At 33.3% G+C, this 20,495-nt stretch overlaps 1 protein-coding gene and 1 long non-coding RNA gene across 3 annotated transcripts in view; one reads left to right on the forward strand and one right to left on the reverse strand.

Moving 5' to 3' along the window:
* LOC127701834 (glucose-6-phosphate isomerase-like) overlaps window positions 1-20,495 on the reverse strand; it is a 156,274-nt gene that overhangs the window by 25,036 nt on the left and 110,743 nt on the right. For both annotated transcript variants that reach the window (XM_052205806.1, XM_052205805.1), the window contains exons 7-9: window positions 14,061-14,132; window positions 10,518-10,562; window positions 9,381-9,434 (exon numbers count right to left, since the gene is read on the reverse strand). In XM_052205806.1, the coding sequence (XP_052061766.1) occupies window positions 9,381-9,434; window positions 10,518-10,562; window positions 14,061-14,132 (171 nt within the window). The remainder of the gene's footprint in view (window positions 1-9,380; window positions 9,435-10,517; window positions 10,563-14,060; window positions 14,133-20,495) is intronic.
* On the forward strand, window positions 1,993-3,455 carry LOC127701862 (uncharacterized). The gene is made up of 2 exons (XR_007982234.1): window positions 1,993-2,022; window positions 3,316-3,455. It is a non-coding gene; the product is annotated as an uncharacterized LOC127701862 (long non-coding RNA).

Below are 20,495 nucleotides of genomic sequence, written 5' to 3' on the forward strand. Positions count from 1 at the left end.
AGTTTAGGGGGACCCACTAGTGGTAGGTCAATGATATTTGGTGTGCAGTTGTATAAACTTTTTCATTTCTAATTTCCATTGAGATTATTTGGCCCCGCCCCCTCAATCATGCTCTTTTTACCTGAAAATTTTGTTACTTTGAAATTTCATTTATTAGTTTTCGATTAGGTTAGTATTAGGGAAACCAATAGTGGTAGGTCAATGATAATTGGCATGTAGGTGTAGAAGCATTAGTACGTCTCATTTCCATAGAGGATATTTGGTCCTCACCCCTCAGTCATATGCATGATCTATCGACTTTGAAACTTTTACATAGTTTACATGAATCAGTTTGTGATTATTATGATTATGTCAGTTTAAAATTACCAGTAATCTTAAGTCAAAGCTATTTGGTATGCGAACGTATTGGTATTCAAAAGTTTCATTTCCATGGATATTATATAACCTCACCCCCTCATTATGGTTCATTGACTTAGAAATTGAATTTGTGATAAGGTTTGTTTAAAGGGAACGACTTATGAAAAGTCAATGGTATTTGGTTTGCAGTTGAACAAGCATTGGCACCTTTCATTTCCATAGAGATTGTTTAGCCTTGTACCTTCAGTCATGGTTCATTGACTTTGAATATCACTTACATGTTAAAGTATTACTATTTTAAGTGTAACATTTGCATTATCAAAATAACAAATAGGCAAAACATTACGTTGTGTTTATAGCTTATTATAGATTAGACATGCGTAATTATTATAAAAATAAGGAGATGTGCTATGATTGCCAATGAGACAACTATCCACCAAAATTCAAATGAAGTGGCTGTAAGCAATTACAGGCAACCGTACAGCCTTCAAAAATATATGTTGCATCATTGCTAGGCCATTATAACAACATCAACATTTCTTGTAATACTAGTATACAAGAAAATTACACCATTTCAGATAGTTTCAGGTATGATTTGATAATTGTGCATAGTGGCACCAGCTGATCCAACTAAAAGCGCTAATATGGCATATTCAAACTCTAGTACATAGTGGAATTAAACCATACACTATTGTTGGACACCATAATTATTATTCTGAAAAGAATATTCCTCCATGCAGCCTGCAACAATTAGTAAAACCTATACTGCATAGTAAGATATAAACGACCACGAAATGACAAATGTAAAACAATAAAACTAAAGCAGCCTGATTTATGTACAAAACAATTATGAAAAATAAATATGATATACAGCAACAATCAACAATCACCAAATTACTGGGTCCTCACTATGGACAGGTACATACAGAATGTGGCGGGTTAAACATGTTAGCTGGCACAAAACTCTCCCCTAACATGGGACAGTGTATGTGCATAATCTCAAACATTAAATCTTTAAAAAATAAATTGGAAATAACTTTTGAAAGTGGTAGGATTGGATAGCAGAAACATTACGGTACAAACATTATTTGTTACTTGAGAAATAGCTGAGATATATAGATTCTACCACTGCATCGAGTGTGATACGATATTTATCCACTCGAGACAGTTAAATTTTCAAATTTAAAACGCGAGGCTCGCCAAGCGTTTTAAATATTTAAAATTTAACTGTCTGTAAAAAGATGTGTTCTTTCTATGTGACGTCATCAGGCATGGTCGCCTTTTTTCATGCCGTCACAATAGGAAATTCAGAGGAAAGCAAGTAAATTCGACGTCATAATCGGATTTTAACCAATGAAGAACTGAGATCAAACGAACCACACGTTGATTAAATTTTTTTTATACAATGGGTGCAGAAAGGGATAAATTGACGAAGAATTAGAGAAAAATATTTTCATCCATTCTTCCACTATATTCATCTTAACTTCTGCCAAGTTTACCTTTGATGTTTTTAATTAACTGCCTATAGCGCCTTTGGTGCTTTGATTTTTTTTGTAGATGTCTTACAAATAAACCCGTGTCTGAAATTGCATATTACCGGGTATGAAGAATAAACATGCCTTCGGTGATTCACAAATGATTCAAGCTAGTTTGAAATAATAAGAGGTGAGTATTGAAATAATATATATATCATTGTTTTTCCATATTACAAATTGTGTGAGATTTTGTCATTTTGTCTCTAAAATCTTTGTTTTTTTTAGAAATATTTTTATTTTCTCATGTCTGAACTCAAGTTAAAAAAACACATGGTCGCTCTCAATAGATATTTAAAGAAATAACAATAGCATTGCACAGAGATTATTAGGGCCCCGCCAAATGGCGGACGCCCTATAGTGATCAGTCTGTCTGTCCGTCTGTCCGTCCGTTTGTCCGTCCGTAACACATTGTGTCCTCTCTATATCTAGAGAACCGTTATGATTTCAAAGTTTATACTTGACATGTATATTAACCACCACCAGAGGGTGTGTCAAAATGTATGTACAACTTCCTAGGTCAAAGGTCAAGGTCAAAAACTTTGGTTTCAGTTGAGAACCCCCATGTCCTATGGTAAAGATCGTGTCCGCTCTATATCTTGAGAACCGTTATGATTTCAAAGTTTATACTTGACATGTATATTAACAAACACCAGAGGGTGTGTCATAATGTATGTACAGCTTCCTATGTCAAAGGTCAAGGTCAAACACTTTGGTTCCAGTTGACAACCCCATGTCCTATGGTAAAAATCGTGTCCGCTCTATATCTTAAGAACCGTTATGATTTCAAAGTTTATACTTGACATGTATATTAACCAACACCAGAGGGTGTGTCAAAATGTATGTACAACTTCCTAGGTCAAAGGTCAAGGTCAAAAACTTTGGTTTCAGTTGAGAACCCCCATGTCCTATGGTAAAGATCGTGTCCGCTCTATATCTTGTGGACCGTTATGATTTCAAAGTTTATACTTGACATGTATATTAACAAACACCAGAGTGTGTGTCATAATGTATGTACAGCTTCCTATGTCAAAGGTCAAGGTCAAAAACTTTGGTTCCAGTTGACAACCCCATGTCCTATGGTAAAGATCGTGTCCGCTCTATATCTTAAGAACCGTTATGATTTCAAAGTTTATACTTGACATGTATATAAACCAACACCAGAGGGTGTGTCATAATTTATGTGCAACTTCCTAGGCCAAAGTTCAAGGTCAAAAACTTTGGTTTCAGTTGACAACCCCATGTCCTATGGTAAAGATAAAAAAAATGTAATGCACATTATTCACATCGGGGCCCACAGAGATGGCTCCCATCTCAATGATATCTAGTTTGTTCACGTATAACAGTAGCATTCTTTATTAGAGCTGCATAATGATATTTACGAAGTTATGATAAAGATAGTACAATATGTTTTTTTCTGTTGCAGATGCTGTAGTTACAAGTGACTAATGTGCAACAGAGACCACAATATGGAACTACTGTGCAAGATACCTAAAATATGCCCCTGTTATATCTGGGAATGTGTCTAGCAGAAGGACTAAACTTTTAAATAAAATTAATTGTTCAGTTTGTGTTTGTTTAAAATTGTAAGATGCATATGTGAGCAACTTGTTATATAATTACTATTTTATGTCACAAACATATTTTGTGTGTTAACAGAATAGTTATAAGCACAACAAGATCCTGTCTATAAAGAAAAATAAAGTTACAAAAATGTATGCCAACTGACATTACAATAAAGTTTCCGATTATCTATGCCTGGTAAGGTTAACATGGTTAATAAATTGTTCCTGTTCTTCTTGTCAAGTTTTGAATAATAAACATCAGATTCAGAAATGAGTGGTCTCCTTACCAGTATTACCGAAACAAAGAGAATGACTTATTTTCCACTTGATCATAAAATGTAGAGAAATTTAAAAAGGGAAATATTCGAACAGGCAGAAATTTCAATGACATAAATATTGAATTCTGCAACAGACTACATGTACATCAACCACCGACGCATGACTACTACCACTTAGTACATATAGTTTTGCGATAGTTTTATTACACATAAAATGGTATTGATTGATATAATAAGGGTAATGATTTCAGCTGTTATCAAACCTCAATTTAACCAATGTTCAACATCCTATTCTCAACATTGACCACATTTCTAGTTTCAACTTAAATTAACTCTAAAACAGTCTACCTGGACCCAAATCCTACCTATTTTCAACATACACTGACCACATTTCAACCAGCTTTCGACCTGATTTCAACATACACTGACCACAGTTCAACCAACATTCGACATGTTTTCAGCATACATTGATCACAGTTCAACCAGCTTTCGACCTGATTTCAACATACACTGACCACAGTTCAACCAGCATTCGACCTGATTTCAACGTACACTTACTACAGTTCAACCAACATTCGACCTGATTTCAACATACACTAACCACAATTCAACCAGCAATCGACTTTTTTTCAACATACACTGACCAAATTTAGACCAAAATTCAACCTATTTTCAACGTTGAAAGCTGACGTTGAATCAACGTTATGTTTTCAACGTCATATCAATTTTCAATCCAACACTACTTTTCAACATTGATTCAACGTTGAAATCTGACGTTTATTCAATGTTGAATCAACGTTGTTGTGCCTGCTGGGTTGTTAAATTACTTGCTTCATGGTTCCTTTAAACATATCATTTTCATGATTATAAGTTATAATTAATAATAATTCATATTATAATGCAAACAAACAATAGAATTCCATGCACATCATGTACAATAACTTTTTTTTACTGAAAAAAATAATTATTTAAAGGATTCTCTGTTTTGTTTTCAAATGCTAGTCAATAACTTATCTTTGAATTTTTGGCATTTTTACTCAAGATTCTTTGCAAGAAGAAATTAAAAGAATAAGAAGCAAAAAAACAAATAACAAATAAAAAATAACATGAAAAAATTAAAAAATAAAAACATTAGAGAATAAAATGCTCCGCAGGGCGCAGCTTGATACGACCGCAGAGGTCGAACCCTGAACAGTTGGGGCAAGTATGGACACAACATTCAAGCTTGATACAGCTCTGAATTTGGATTGTGATTAAATATTTGACACATCATAGGTTTCTGACACAGAATGAATGTGGTCTTAGAACTTAAAAATTTTAAATTGGACATTCACCTATTATGGTCCAATATCCAAAATCTAAATACATGGTTAGATTCAGCATATCAAAGAACCCCAAGAATTCAATTTTTGATGAAATCAAACAAAGTTTAATTTTGGACCCTTTTGACCTCAATGTGGACAGTTAGCTCTAGTTACTGTAGTTTTTATGTTTCTTGTTTTGTTTTAACACTGTGGTACTGTGTTATGTAGACATTGATTCAGAAAATTATTGGTAAAAAAGAAATAAATAAAAAAAGTTTGTATACTTTAATATTTTTTTTAAAATAAATAAATTATGATTCATAATAAAATATTCATCTGAATTTAAAGTACTTAAATCTTTTATAAAATCCAAAATCAATAAAAATAAAATATCATTCAAAAGAGAACAAAAATGTTCAATTTAAAAAACTTTCTAGTTTTAGAAAAAAAGTTGTTGTATGTGAAAGGATTCCTGTCATAAGAAGATATAAAATTAACAAGAACTATTGCAAATATTGTTTTATTATTTGAACCAGTTTCTATCTTAGATTTTAATAAAAAGAAATTTTTCATAAATTTTAGAACATTTTGCCATAGATTTCATGTAAATATTAACCTTTCTTGTCTTTGGTGATAATCAAACATAGATACAAACTTAATACTGCCCTAAAATCTAAATCTTTATTTGTCATGAACCATTTAAAAAGAATTCCTAAATCTATAAATTTATCTTTGGTCTATAGATCTACAAGTAACCATATTCAATGTCAACAACTAAGTCTCCCTATTTTCCCTCCTAAATGACAGGAAGTAGATATAAATAGATTTAACATGTGCTTATGGATAAAATTTGCAAGATTACTTCTGTTATTCATTAATTATGGATATAGATATCCAGTTTGAAGGTACAGTCATGCATTTTATTTATGAAATATAATAGATTGCAATTACAATGTAATTGTAAATAAACTTGAATATTCTACGTGAACTAACTGGGTCATGTGATATGTACAGACACATACTACAGTTTGAAACCCGACTATCATGCAATAACTATGTCATAATTAAAGATAATATTGGCCATGGTTTAATCAGAGGCATATAATACTATAATATAAGAATTGGGAAATGTATAGTTGTCCATTATACGTAATGAGCCACCATTATGATGTACAAAAAATGTACCTATCGGGTCAAGACACTGTTTGTGTACAAAGTATTTGCCGACTTGTCACAGGTCAGTGCTTGGGTGGAGAGTGAAGCCATAAAATAGTTATCTGTGATCATAAAGTTATGAACTCTTAATTAAAACACAAAAGAATCATGTTACAAGTGTTAATTACATCGATTAAATCCAATCAACAAGGTTAACCTCATAAGGTAAATCGATCACGTGGTGTAAACAATCTGTGTTGAACTGGTTTGAACTGGTCAAATTTCACCTGGAATTTTATACCGCACGGAAAAGATTTAACAAGTCGTTTCAAACTTTACCGATTTACGATTTTTTAACTGAAAATTTTAGCACCACGGAGAAAAATTATACATCGCGGTAAGAACGATACCACCACGGTAAAAAATTATACATTGGGGGCCCGCGGTCCTTTAAGGGCCTGGGGAGAACACTGACTGTATAGGAGATTTGTCTCTAATATTACCAACAGCCAGTGAAAGTGCAAGACTTGAAAAAAATTAGACATACAAAGGTTTTTCTTAGACTACAGAAAATCTGAAGTTCTGTTGAAGGTAATATAGGTATGTTGATATTAAAATGTCTCAGTTTTTTTTTGTGTCTCATTGGGTTTCTGTCTCATTGACATACATGTACACCCTGCATCTTGTTTTGTTCCTATAAATATCTCTGTGCAAGTTTTGTGGAGTTCTATCTAACCTTTATTTCAAGGAGTTGTGGATTAACAAATTGATATAAATGGTATGCATATGGGAAACCGTAAGAATATTTTTGATCAAAAATCAAAATAGGTGCTCAAACTTATGATCTAGCAGAATCTGTGCAAGTCTGGTTGAATTTTCAAAGTGTGACACAGACAACGCTTACCAAAACGACAAAATTGATCTTATTTGTCCCTGCAGTTGGATGTTGTAAGGCAACACTATAATATGGTAATTTTTGCAATACTTCAAATGTAGCCTGCCTTGAAACATCAGGATAAATTGTGTGAATGTTGCCATGCATCATAGAGTGAGACAGGAAATCTCAAATTGAAAAACTCTACCCTATCTCAACACTTATTTTTGATTATTGGTTCTATTGTCATATGAATACATTCTCCATATTCCATTAAGTGTTGTTACTTGATATAAGTCAGGTATAGACATATAAACACTTGTACATATTGTATGCACATTTGCCTTACTTTACTTAAAGTCAAACAAGTTCATGCAAAATTTTATGGGTACGTCTAAACACTGCTCAGGACCTCCTGAGTGCACTCAGGACATACAATGTGCAATCAGGACCCTTTATAGTCATCGTATTTGCACACAGGATAGATGAATATATTCGTTTCACGCTGCTTATTTAAGAGTTAAATTTTGGTAGAATTTGAAATCGAACTTAGATAGATATGTTAATTCTTTTGAAATAATGAGGGCATGTGTCACTGATTACACAACTACTGAGCAGTGAATTATCCAATCAACAAAATTGATTGGATTATCTTTATTGTTGTTTATGAATTGTGTTGTTAGTACTGTGTTACGTTTAAAATGAATAACACGATGTTATTAAGTTTTGTGAAAGTTGCAGTGTAGAGACTGAAAAACATTTCCTTATGGAATGCACTCTTTATGACGATATTCGATATAACCTTTTTCATGAATGTTCAAAATTTATTCAAGATTTTCACAGCCTTGACATAGATAACAAATTTATTGAAATTATGAACTGGTCCTATATTTCCAATGACAATATTTAGAATTTAACCTTAATAAGACAGATCAGTATTTATTTATATGATTTCACATTGGAATTCGTTCAAGGCTTGTATTACAGCTAGACAAGAACAACTTTAATGAGAAAGATAAATCTTACGAAATGCGGAATTGTTAAAACATTCGTATTACTCAAGAATGAAATTACTGGACAAGAACGATAAAAATGAGAAAGGACACTAACTATATGAGATTTGATTATTTGAAAAGCGTATATTGGCAAGTACGGCTTCTACAGTTAAGAATGGGTTCCATTTACAAAACTAAATCTTAATTCATGAAAAGTATGACAAATTTATTTCCCTTTTCAAACTCGTTCAAAGGATTTATTACTGGACAAGAACGAGTTTCAATAGGGGAATAAATCTAACTAAATGAAATTTTGATTGAATCGTTATGTTATACATACACAGCCTCTCATTAGTCAAAAAGTGTTAATTATTTAAATGAATCTCAAAGACAGGAAAATAGAACAAAACACACACACACAATTATATAAATAAGAATTAGAACGCAATGATACCAATATTTTTTTTTAATTCAACGCTATTTTTAGTGAGTGATCAGATTAACTGTTAGCTTGAAAGTAAATTATAAATGGTGTTTCACCGATTCTTTTTTTTACTATGGAACAATGCAATTAAAGTCTATTGTAATATATCTAGAGATATGAAAATACGAAAGAATTATTCTTCTTAATTTTTGAACTAAGAATAAAACTAAACTTTTTATTGCACGAAATTTTAATAAACTACGAAAATCTATACAAAGAAAATAATAACGATATTTTTTTTATCTATTAAGTTAATGAAATGAAATGAATTGAATGAAAATTTTTAACGGTTTTTTTCTAAAACAATATATCTTTATTTTTCAAAAGACATCTTGATTTTGTTTGTTTGCCAAGCCTACTTGTATGAGGTTAGTAACCCACTAATCACTCCTAATTATTAAAGATCAAAACACCTAATCAACATAATAATTGGTATTCAATATAATCCTCGGTCATGCCTGACATATTTCACAAAAACGGCGCGTGCCGATGAAAACTTCAATAACTCCTTAAATGTTAAAATGATTTTATCAAAACAAAAATTATTAGATGAAGAATTAAATTATCTATCGAATGCATACCTTCACCACTCACTAAAACATATATTTCATGTCCTGAGTGCACTTTGTATGTCCTGAGTGCACTCAGGAGGTCCTGAGCGGTGTTTAGACGTACAGAATTTTTTGTCACAATTTAACATATGACGTCATTATTAAAAAGTGATTGATGCATAATGCCAGAAGGTTATTTGGAGACAGATCTATGGTCATTTGGAGCAAATTCAGCTAATACTCAAAAATGTAAACACGTCTATTACATAACTGAAATATACTTACATCCCAGAATTCAAACATATTCTTCTCATCAATTCCAAAAGCTTTAACCAATGTCTGTAAAGAAAATAATGAACCAAAATCAGCATAAAATAAACTGTTAACACAGAGATATGTCTTGCCTTTTTGTTATTTTGATAATGCAAATGTTGAAATTAAAATAGCAATACTTTAACATGTAAGTTCTGCAAAAATTCAAAGTCAATGAACCATGGCTGAAGGTGAATGGCTAAACAATCTCCATAGAAATGAGATTTGCCAATGCTAATACAACTGCATATCAAATACCATTGACTTATCATAAGTCGTTCCCTTTAAACAAACCTAAACATTGACTTATAAACTATGTAAAAGTCTTAAAGTCAATGAACCATGATGAGGGTGTGGGGCTATATAATCTCCATGGAAATGAGACTTGCAAATGCCAATACATCGCATACCAAATATCATTGACTTATCATTAGTGGTTCATCTTAAACTGATCTAATAACAAACTAATACATGTAAACTAAGCAAAAGTTTCAAAGTCAATAGACCACGTCTGAGGAGACGGGCCTTTTAATCTCCATGGAAATGAGATATGCCAATGCTTATACAACTGCATACCATATATCATTGACCTACCACTAGTTGTTCCCGTAAACTGACCTAATCACAAACTAATACATGCAAACTAAGAAAAAGTTTCTAAGTCAATAGACCATGACTGCGGGGGCAAGGCCAAATAATCTCCATGGAAATGAAATGTGCCAAGTATACAAGTATACAACTGCATACCAAATATCATTGACATACCACTAGTGGTTCACCATAAACTAGATCTAATCACAAACTAATACATTGTTGATGCCTCTGCCACTGACGCCGCCTACACCGGAAACAGCATATTTATGTCTCGCTTTTTGATTAAATGCAAAGAAGGTGTTTTGTCTTTTAAACTATATGCACGCATTCCATATATATGTATGTGAATGGTATTAAGTGTGATATAAAAACTGTAATATACTGCAGTATTGTTAGTTAGTTGCACTTCCAAAGACTGTACTTTTAGATTGTATATCAATACCAGGCACATTAAGAAGGTCAAATTCATAGATAACTTTTTTGTTATATTATTTTTTCGTAGTAATTGCTACTTACAGAATTAGTCGACAGAGCAACAAAGTGTTTTCCTACTGCACTTTCCTACAAAATGAAATCATCTATACATTAAACTGAAAATATCACCACTTTCTGGTACATTAAAGCATCTTACACAAAGGGTTTGCAATTTGTTTTGTCTATGTTGATTGGTTATGGTATGCACTTCATTCCTTTCCCAAATTTTAAGGCTATCTAACATGTTCTATCTACTTTAAATAATTACTGGTGATAGAAGTAAGACATTAATAACTTAAAAATTTTGAAATTTACAGAAGGAAACCATTTATATTCTTCAAATTATGCACAACTGTTCCATTGAGTGACTATAACTATTCATTGGCAACCTAGACTTTAAAGTTTCTTGCACAATCATTGAACATACTTCCAAGAATTTTTTTATGATGTTAAAAATCCTGCAACCGGAGACGGGCTTCAGCTGGCCCCTAAACAATAATGTATACTAGTTCAGTGAAATGGACGCCACACTTAACTCTGATACATATTTCATCCATATCTTAATATGTGGCTTGTATAATTATAAACAAAAACTATATATCATTGAAATGGGAGCCATCTCTGTGGGCCCCGCTGTGAATAATGTGTGGTAAAAAATTTGTATCTTTTATCATTGGACATATGGTTGTCAACTGAAACCAAAGTTTTTGACCTTGACCTTTGACCTAGGAAGTTTTACATAAATTATGACACACCCTCTGGTGTTGGTTTATATACATGTCAAGTATAAACTTTGAAATCATAAAGGTTCTCAAGATATAGAGCGGACACGATCTTCACTATAGGACATGGGGTGGTCAACTAAAACCAAAGTTTTTTACCTTGACCTTTGACCTAGGAAGTTGTACATACATTATGATACACCCTCTGGTGTTGGTTAATATACATGTCAAGTATAAACTTTGAAATAATAACGGTTCTCTAGATATAGAGCGGACACAATTTGTTACAGACGGAAGGACGGACAGACAGATGGACGGACGGATGGACAGACGGACGGACAGACTGATCACTATAGGGCGTCCTCCATTCAGCGGGGCTCTAATTAAGGCAAATTGGCATAACTTGAGTGAGATGAATATGTCAGAAACTAGAATTAATGAAAGAACCATAGTGAGCGCGCTCACATACCCCACGTCCCCACATTGTCATTGGAGAAATAAAATAAGTGTAAGAATAAAAAATTGTATCAGAAAAAAAAATTGAATCATAATTTCCTGTCAGTATGCACATCTACATAGTATGTCCTTATTATCTACACAGTTTCATGAAATTCTGTTGTGTGGTTTGAGAGGAGTTGCAATGACAAAAGGTTGCAGTAGTATATTGGGCAAATAAGTTCAAAAGGGCGTAACTCCTGGAAAAAAAATTGAATCTTAATTTCCTGTCGATATGCACATCTACATAGTATGTCCTTATTATCTGAAAAGGTTTCATGAAATTCTGTTGTGTGGTTTGAGAGGAATTGCGATGACAAACTGTTGCAGTAGTACATTAAAGTAAATAAGTTCAAAGGGGCGTAACTCCTAGAAAAAAAATTGAATCGCAATTTCCTGTCGATATGCACAACTACATAGTATGTCCTTATTATCTAAAAAGGTTTTGTGAAATTCTGTTGGGTGGATTGAGAGGAGTTGCGATGACAAGAAACAGGACTGACAGACGGTAGTATATTGGGCAAATAAGTTCAAAGGGGCGTAACTCCTGGAAAAAAAATTAAATCGTAATTTCCTGTCGATATGCACATCTACGTAGTATGTCCTTATTATCTGAAAAGGTTTTATGAAATTCTGTTGTGTGGTTTGAGAGGAGTTGCGATGACAAACTGTTGCAGTAGTACATTAAAGTAAATCAGTTCAAAGGGGCGTAACTCCTAGAAAAAAAATTGAATCGCAATTTCCTGTCGATATGCACAACTACATAGTATGTCCTTATTATCTAAAAAGGTTTTGTGAAATTCTGTTGGGTAGTTTGAGAGGAGTTGCGATGACAAAAGGTTGCAGTAGTATATTGGGCAATTAAGTTCAAAGGGGCGAAACTCCTGGAAAAAAAATTGAATCGTAATTTACTGTCGATATGCACATCTACGTAGTATGTCCTTATTATCTAAAAAGGTTTTATGAAATTCTGTTGTGTGGTTTGAGAGGAGTTGCGATGACAAACTGTTGCAGTAGTACATTAAAGTAAATAAGTTCAAAGGGGCGTAACTCCTAGAAAAAAAATTGAATCGCAATTTCCTGTCGATATGCACAACTACATAGTATGTCCTTATTATCTAAAAAGGTTTTGTGAAATTCTGTTGGGTGGATTGAGAGGAGTTGCGATGACAAGAAACAGGACTGACAGACGGTAGTATATTGGGCAAATAAGTTCAAAGGGGCGTAACTCCTGGAAAAAAAATTAAATCGTAATTTCCTGTCGATATGCACATCTACGTAGTATGTCCTTATTATCTGAAAAGGTTTTATGAAATTCTGTTGTGTGGTTTGAGAGGAGTTGCGATGACAAACTGTTGCAGTAGTACATTAAAGTAAATCAGTTCAAAGGGGCGTAACTCCTAGAAAAAAAATTGAATCCCAATTTCCTGTCGATATGCACAATTACATAGTATTTCCTTATTATCTAAAAAGGTTTTGTGAAATTCTGTTGGGTGGTTTGAGAGGAGTTGCGATGACAAGAAACAGGACTGACGGACGGTAGTATATTGGGCAAATTAGTTCAAAGGGGCGTAACTCCTGGAAAAAAATTTGAATCGTAATTTCCTGTTGATATGCACATCTACGTAGTATGTCCTTATTATCTGAAAAGGTTTCATGAAATTCTGTTGTGTGGTTTGAGAGGAATTGCGATGACAAAACTGTTGCAGTAGTACATTAAAATAAATAAGTTCAAAGGGGCGTAACTCCTAGAAAAAAAATTGAATTGCAATTTCCTGTCGATATGCACAACTACATAGTATGTCCTTATTATCTAAAAAGGTTTCGTGAAATTCTGTTGTGTGGTTTGAGAGGAGTTGCGATGACAAGAAACAGGACTGACGGACGGACGGGTTGAAAACATTATACCCTCCACAACCCGTTGCGTGAGGGTATAACTAGTCTAGTTAAATTCAGTACAAGCTTCAATTACACAAAATTTTAATATTCTTTGTTTATGATATTTGTTTGTACATATTACATAAAATGTACATGTATTTTCTAATAAAACAAAAAATTAGAATTGTGACTACTGAATTAGACTTATCACCGTATTTGTACTTACAAATGCAACACAACGAGTGACACATGGGGAGCAGGATCTGTTAACCCTTCCTTAACACCTGAGATCACCTCAAGATTTTGGTGTGGTTCGCACTGTTCAGTCTTTAATTTTCTTTGTTGTGTTTTGTGTACTGTTGTTTGTCTTTTGATCTCTTTTTTTTGCCATGGCATTGTCAGGTTATTTTTGACTTATGAGTTGGAATGTCCCTTTTGTGTCTTTTGCATCTCTTTTGTTAAAGTTTCTACAATTAAAAATGCTACTTACATCCTTAGCAACGGCCAGAAACCATGCTTTAGCTGACTCAGCATTTGTTATGGTTTCCTGTGTGGTAAATGTCTGAAAATATATAATTGTAAATGTAAGTAAGACCACACAAAATCAAGATCAATGTTCTCTTCAGTATTAATACTGTCAACTATATTAATATCCTTCAAGGCACAGATACAACTTTATATTTTTGAATATGGAGATTTGATGTTTAATTAAGTTGATTCATACTGATAGAGTGATATACTATATAGTTTGTCTGAAGAATATAATGGTATTAATAAAAGAACAGAGTTCCAATGTCCCCCTCGTTGCACATATTTTATCTATCCAGGGGCAATAACTAAAAAAAACCCACTTTTTTTTGTTGTTCTTTAAAATAATTTATAAATAAAAAGCGTGCGTGGGGGGCAAAAAAGTTTTTTTTATTGTATACTAAATATTTCAAACAGACCTTCAAGGGCATTTCTTATAGTCTACTATAAGTTTTATTAAATATTGTACCCGTGAGAGCGCTAACAAGGCCATTTTCCATAAATTTAATCTTTCCAAGGGTCATAACTCTTTTAAAAAAAGTCGATCATCCACCTTTATAGAACTTGTCCGAGATATTGCTGATATTATTCTATAGTATGTTTTATAAAAATCTGGCAAGAATTGTACCCGTGAGAGTGCTAACGAGGCCATTTTCCATAAATTTATTATTTCCATAGGTCATAACTCTTTTAAAACTAGAGGCTCTAAAGAGCCTGTGTCGCTCACCTTGGTCTATGTGAATATTAAACAAAGGACACAGGTGGATTCATGACAAAATTGTGTTTTGGTGATGGTGATGTGTTTGTACATCTTAATTTACTGAACATTTTTCCTGCTTACAATTATCTCTATCTATAATTAACTTGGCCCAGTAGTTTCAGAGGAGAAGATTTTTGTAAAAGATTACTAAGATTTACGAAAAAATGGTTAAAAATTGACTATAAAGGGCAATAACTCCTAAAGGGGTCAACTGACAATTTCGGTCATGTTGACTTATTTGTAGATCTTACTTTGCCGACATTTATTGTTTTTTACAGTTTATCTCTATCTATAATAATATTCAAGATAATAACCAAAAACAGCAAAATTTCCTTAAAATTACCAATTCAGGGGCAGCAACCCAATAACGGGTTGTCCGATTCATCTGAAAATTTCAGGGCAGATAGATCTTGACCTGATAAACAATTTTACTTCATGTCAGATTTGCTTTAAATGCTTTGGTTTTTGAGTTAAAAGCCAAAAACTGAATTTTACCCCTATGTTCTATTTTTAGCCGTGGCGGCCATCTTGGTTGGTTGACCAGGTCACGCCACACATTTTCAAAACTAGATAACCAAATGATGATTGTGGCCAAGTTTGGTTTAATTTGGCCCAGTTGTTTCAGAGGAGAAGATTTTTGTAAAAGATTACTAAGATTTACGAAAAATGGTTAAAAATTGACTATAAAGGGCAATTACTCCTAAAGGGGTCAACTGACCATTTCGGTTATATTGATTTATTGGTAAATCTTACTTTGCTGAACATTATTGCTGTTTACAGTTTATCTCTATCTATAATAATATTCAAGATAATAACCAAAAACAGCAAAATTTCCTTAAAATTACCAATTCAGGGGCAGCAACCCAATAACGGGTTGTCCGATTCATCTGAAAATTTCAGGGCAGATAGATCTTGACCTGATAAACAATTTTACTTCATGTCAGATTTGCTTTAAATGCTTTGGTTTTTGAGTTAAAAGCCAAAAACTGAATTTTACCCCTATGTTCTATTTTTAGCCGTGGCAGCCATCTTGGTTGGTTGACCAGGTCACGCCACACATTTTCAAAACTAGATAACCAAATGATGATTGTGGCCAAGTTTGGTTTAATTTGGCCACGGAGTTTCAGAGGAGAAGATTTTTGTAAAAGATTACTAAGATTTACGAAAAATTGTTAAAAATTGACTATAAAGGGCAATTACTCCTAAAGGGGTCAACTGACCATTTCGGTTATATTGATTTATTGGTAAATCTTACTTTGCTGAACATTATTGCTGTTTACAGTTTATCTCTATCTATAATAATATTCAAGATAATAACCAAAAACAGCAAAATTTCCTTAAAATTACCAATTCAGGGGCAGCAACCCAATAACGGGTTGTCCGATTCATCTGAAAATTTCAGGGCAGATAGATCTTGACCTGATAAACAATTTTACTTCATGTCAGATTTGCTCTAAATGCTTTGGTTTTTGAGTTATAAGCCAAAAACTGCATTTTACCCCTATGTTTTATTTTTAGCTGTGGCGGCCATCTTGGTTGGTTGGCCGGGTCACGCCACACATTTTTTAAACTAGATACCCCAATGATGATTGTGGCCAAGTTTGGTTTAATTTGGCCCAGTTGTTTCAGAGGAGAAGATTTTTGTAAAAGATTACTAAGATTTACGAAAAATGGTTAAAAATTGACTATAAAGGGCAATTACTCCTAAAGGGGTCAACTGACCATTTCGGTTATATTGACTTATTTGTAAATCTTACTTTGCTGAACATTATTGCTGTTTACAGTTTATCTCTATCTATAATAATATTCAAGATAATAACCAAAAACAGCAAAATTTCCTTAAAATTACCAATTCAGGGGCAGCAACCCAATAACGGGTTGTCCGATTCATCTGAAAATTTCAGGGCAGATAGATCTTGACCTGATAAACAATTTTACCCCATGTCAGATTTGCTCTTAATGCTTTGGTTTTTGAGTTATAAGCTAAAAACTGCATTTTACCCCTATGTTCTATTTTTAGCCGTGGCGGCCATCTTGGTTGGTTGACCGGGTCACGCCACACATTTTTAAAACTAGATACCCCAATGATGATTGTGGCCAAGTTTGGTTAAATTTGGCCCAGTAGTTTCAGAGGAGAAGATTTTTGTAAAAGTTTACGGACGACGGACGACGGACGACGGACGCAGGACGACGGACGACGGACGCAAAGTGATGAGAAAAGCTCACTTGACCTTTCAGGTCAGGTGAGCTAAAAAGTCAATCGTCCACCATTATAAAACTTATCCAAAATATTGCTGATATTAACCAATAGTATAAGTTTTATAGAAATCTGGCAAGAATTGTACCTGTGAGAGCGCTAACAAGGCCATTTTCCATAAATTTAATATTTCCAAGGGCATAACTCTTATAAAAAAAGTTGATCAGCCACCATTATAAAACTTGTCCGAGATATTGCTGATATTAACCTATAGTATAAGTTTGATAAAAATCTGGCAAGAATTGTTCCTGTGAGAGCGCTAACAAGACCGGACAGACGGTTGGACGGACACACGGATGGACAGACACACGGACGGACGCCCATTACTTCCATGTCCCCTGCAATGCGTTACGCTGGGACAATAAAGGAAACAAATACATTTGGAAAAGCAAAATGGTCCATGTTGTAGGTTTTTTTATTTGAACAGTTGCCTAGAAGCTTTATTTTTTATTTGTTAAACAAGCTCTTGAGAGCCTGAATCCCTCACCTGCATTTCAGAGGAGAAGATTTTTAAATGTTAGCAAACTTGATGAAAAAATTGTGTAAATTTGTCTTTAAAGGGCAATAACTCCTTAAGGGGTCAATTGACATTTATGGTCATATTAACTTTTTTGTAGATCTTACTTTGTTGAACATTATTGCTGCTTACAGTTTATATATATCTATAATAATATTCAAAATAATAACAACTAGAGGCTCTCAAGAGCCTGTGTCACTCACCTGTATTTACTGATGCTTTGGAAATCATGTAAAATAAGGTTAAAATCATAATTAAAAGTATTAGATATTAGATATTATAATGATATCTAAGATAATAACAAAAAACTGCCAAATTTTTGTAAAATTACTAACTCAGGGGCAGCAACCCAACAACAGGTTGTCAGATTCGTCTGAAAATTTCAGTGCAGATAAATCTAAATCTGATGAACATTTTTGCCACCTTTCAGATTTGCTCTAAATGCTTTAGTTTCAGAGATACAAACCAAAAACTGCATTTTACCCCTATGTTCTATTTTTAACCAAGTCAGCCATGATGGTTGGAAGGCGGGGTCATCGGACAAATTTTTTAAACTAGATACCCTAATAATGATTCTGGCTAAGTATGGTTAAATTTGTCTCAGTAGTTTCAGAGAAGAAGATTTTTGTAAAAGATTACAAAAATTTACAAAAAATTGTTAAAAATTGACTATTAAGGGCAATAACTCCTAAAGGGGTCGACTGACAATTTTGGTCATGACAACTTATTTGTAGATCTTACTTTGCTGAACATTATTGCAGTTTACAGTTTATCTCTATCTATAATAATATTCAAGATAATAACCAAAAACTGCAAAATTTCCTTAAAATTACCAATTCAGGGGCAGCAACCCAACAACAGGTTGTCAGATTTGTCTGAAAATTCCAGGGCAGATAGATCTTGACCTGATAATCAGTTTTACCCTATGTCAGATTTACTCTAAATGCTTTGGTTTCAGAGATATAAGCCAAAATCTACACTTTACATCTATGTTCTATTTTTAGCCATGGTAGCCATCTTGGTTGGTTGGCGGGGTCATCAGACACATTTTTTAAACTAAATACCCTAATGATGATTGTGGTCAAGTTTGGTTAAATTTGGCCCAGTGGTTTCAGAGGAGAAGATTTTTGTAAAAAGCTAACGACGACGGACGACAAGTGATGAGAAAAGCTCACTTGGCCCTTCGAGCCAGGTGAGCTAAAAAACTGCAAAATTTTGTTAAAACTACCAATTCGGTGGCAGCAACCCAACAATGGGTTGTTTGAATCGTCTGAAAATTTCAGGGCCGATAGATCTTGACCAATTAAACAATTTTACCCCATGTCAGATTTGCTCTAAAAGATTTAGTTTTTGAGATATAAGCCAAAAACTACATATGACCCTTATGTTCTATTTTTAGCCATGGCGGCCATGTTTGTCGATGGATCAAAACTTCGGATACAATTTATAAACTAGATACCCTAAGGAACATTTAGTTAAAGTTTGAAGGTAATTGGCCCAGTAGTTTCAGAGGAGAGGATTTTTAAATGTTAGCAAACTTGATGAGCAAATTGTGTAAAATTGTCTTTAAAGGGCAATAACTCCTTAAGGGGTCAATTGACAATTATGGTCATATTAACTTTTTTGTAGATCTTACTTTGCTGAACATTATTGCTGCTTACAGTTTATATATGTCTATAATAATATTCAAAATAATAACAAAAAACTGCAAAATTTTGTTAAAACTACCAATTTGGTGGCAGCAACCCAACAATGGGTTGTTCGATTTGTCTGAAAATTTCAGAGTTGATAGATCTTGACTAATTGAACAAATTTGCTCCAAATCAGATTTGCTCTAAAAGCTTTAGTTTTTGAGATATAAGCCAAAAACTGCATTTGACCCCTATGTTCTATTTTTAGCCATGGCGGCCATGTTTGTCGATGGATCAAAACTTCGGATACAATTTATAAACTAGATACCCTAAGGAACATTTAGATAAAGTTTGAAGGTATTTGGCCCAGTAGTTTCAGAGGAGAAGATTTTTTAAATAGTTTACGACAGACGACGGACGCCAAGTGATGGAATCAGCTCACATGGGGCCCGGTGAGCTAAAAATGAGCTGTTAGTTAAAATTGACTTAATTTTGCATAGAATAAAAAATAAAGCTTCTAGGCAACTGTTCAGATAAAAAAACCTACTTTTCCAAATGTATTTGTTTCCTTAATTGTCCCAGCGTAACAAGTTGCGGGGACATGGAAACCGGGCATCCATCCAACCGTCTGTCCGGTCTTGTTAGCGCTCTCACAGGTACAATTCTTGCCAGATTTTTATTTATATAAAATTTGTTAAAAAACAGTTAATTTTTTAACAAATTTTAACAATAGAAGAACAAAATGGTAAGATTATACTTAATGATAGATATTATTCTGCTATATATATCTTTTTTTTAAATATCTGTAATAAGTTAGGTCTTTTTTTAATAGTATGTGTAAAATTAGATATTAGTTAACTTTAATATAGAACAGTAAGGTATAACACTGACAACAGAACACCACAAAAGACCCTGATTTTCTAATAAATACATTTAGTAAAAATCACCATTAAAGGGGAATAACTCTATTAAGAATTAACTGACAATTTCAGTCATGTTTTATATATTTGTAGATCTTATCCTGCTGATAATTTTTCCATTCTCAAGTATCTATTTATCTATTATAGTTTTCAAGATAATAGTCAAAAAATGCATAAAAATGTTAAAAATTGTTATTTAAGGGCAAAAACTCAAAAATCTAGTTGACTGAAGATTTCAGCACTTATGGCTTACTTGTAGATCTTGTCTTGCTGATCATTTGTGCTATTCAAAGTTTCTATCTATCTAGATCA

Source organism: Mytilus californianus, unplaced genomic scaffold (genome assembly GCF_021869535.1).
Source record: "Mytilus californianus isolate M0D057914Y unplaced genomic scaffold, xbMytCali1.0.p SCAF_5, whole genome shotgun sequence".
In the NCBI taxonomy this organism is placed as follows: Eukaryota; Metazoa; Mollusca; class Bivalvia; order Mytilida; family Mytilidae; genus Mytilus; species Mytilus californianus.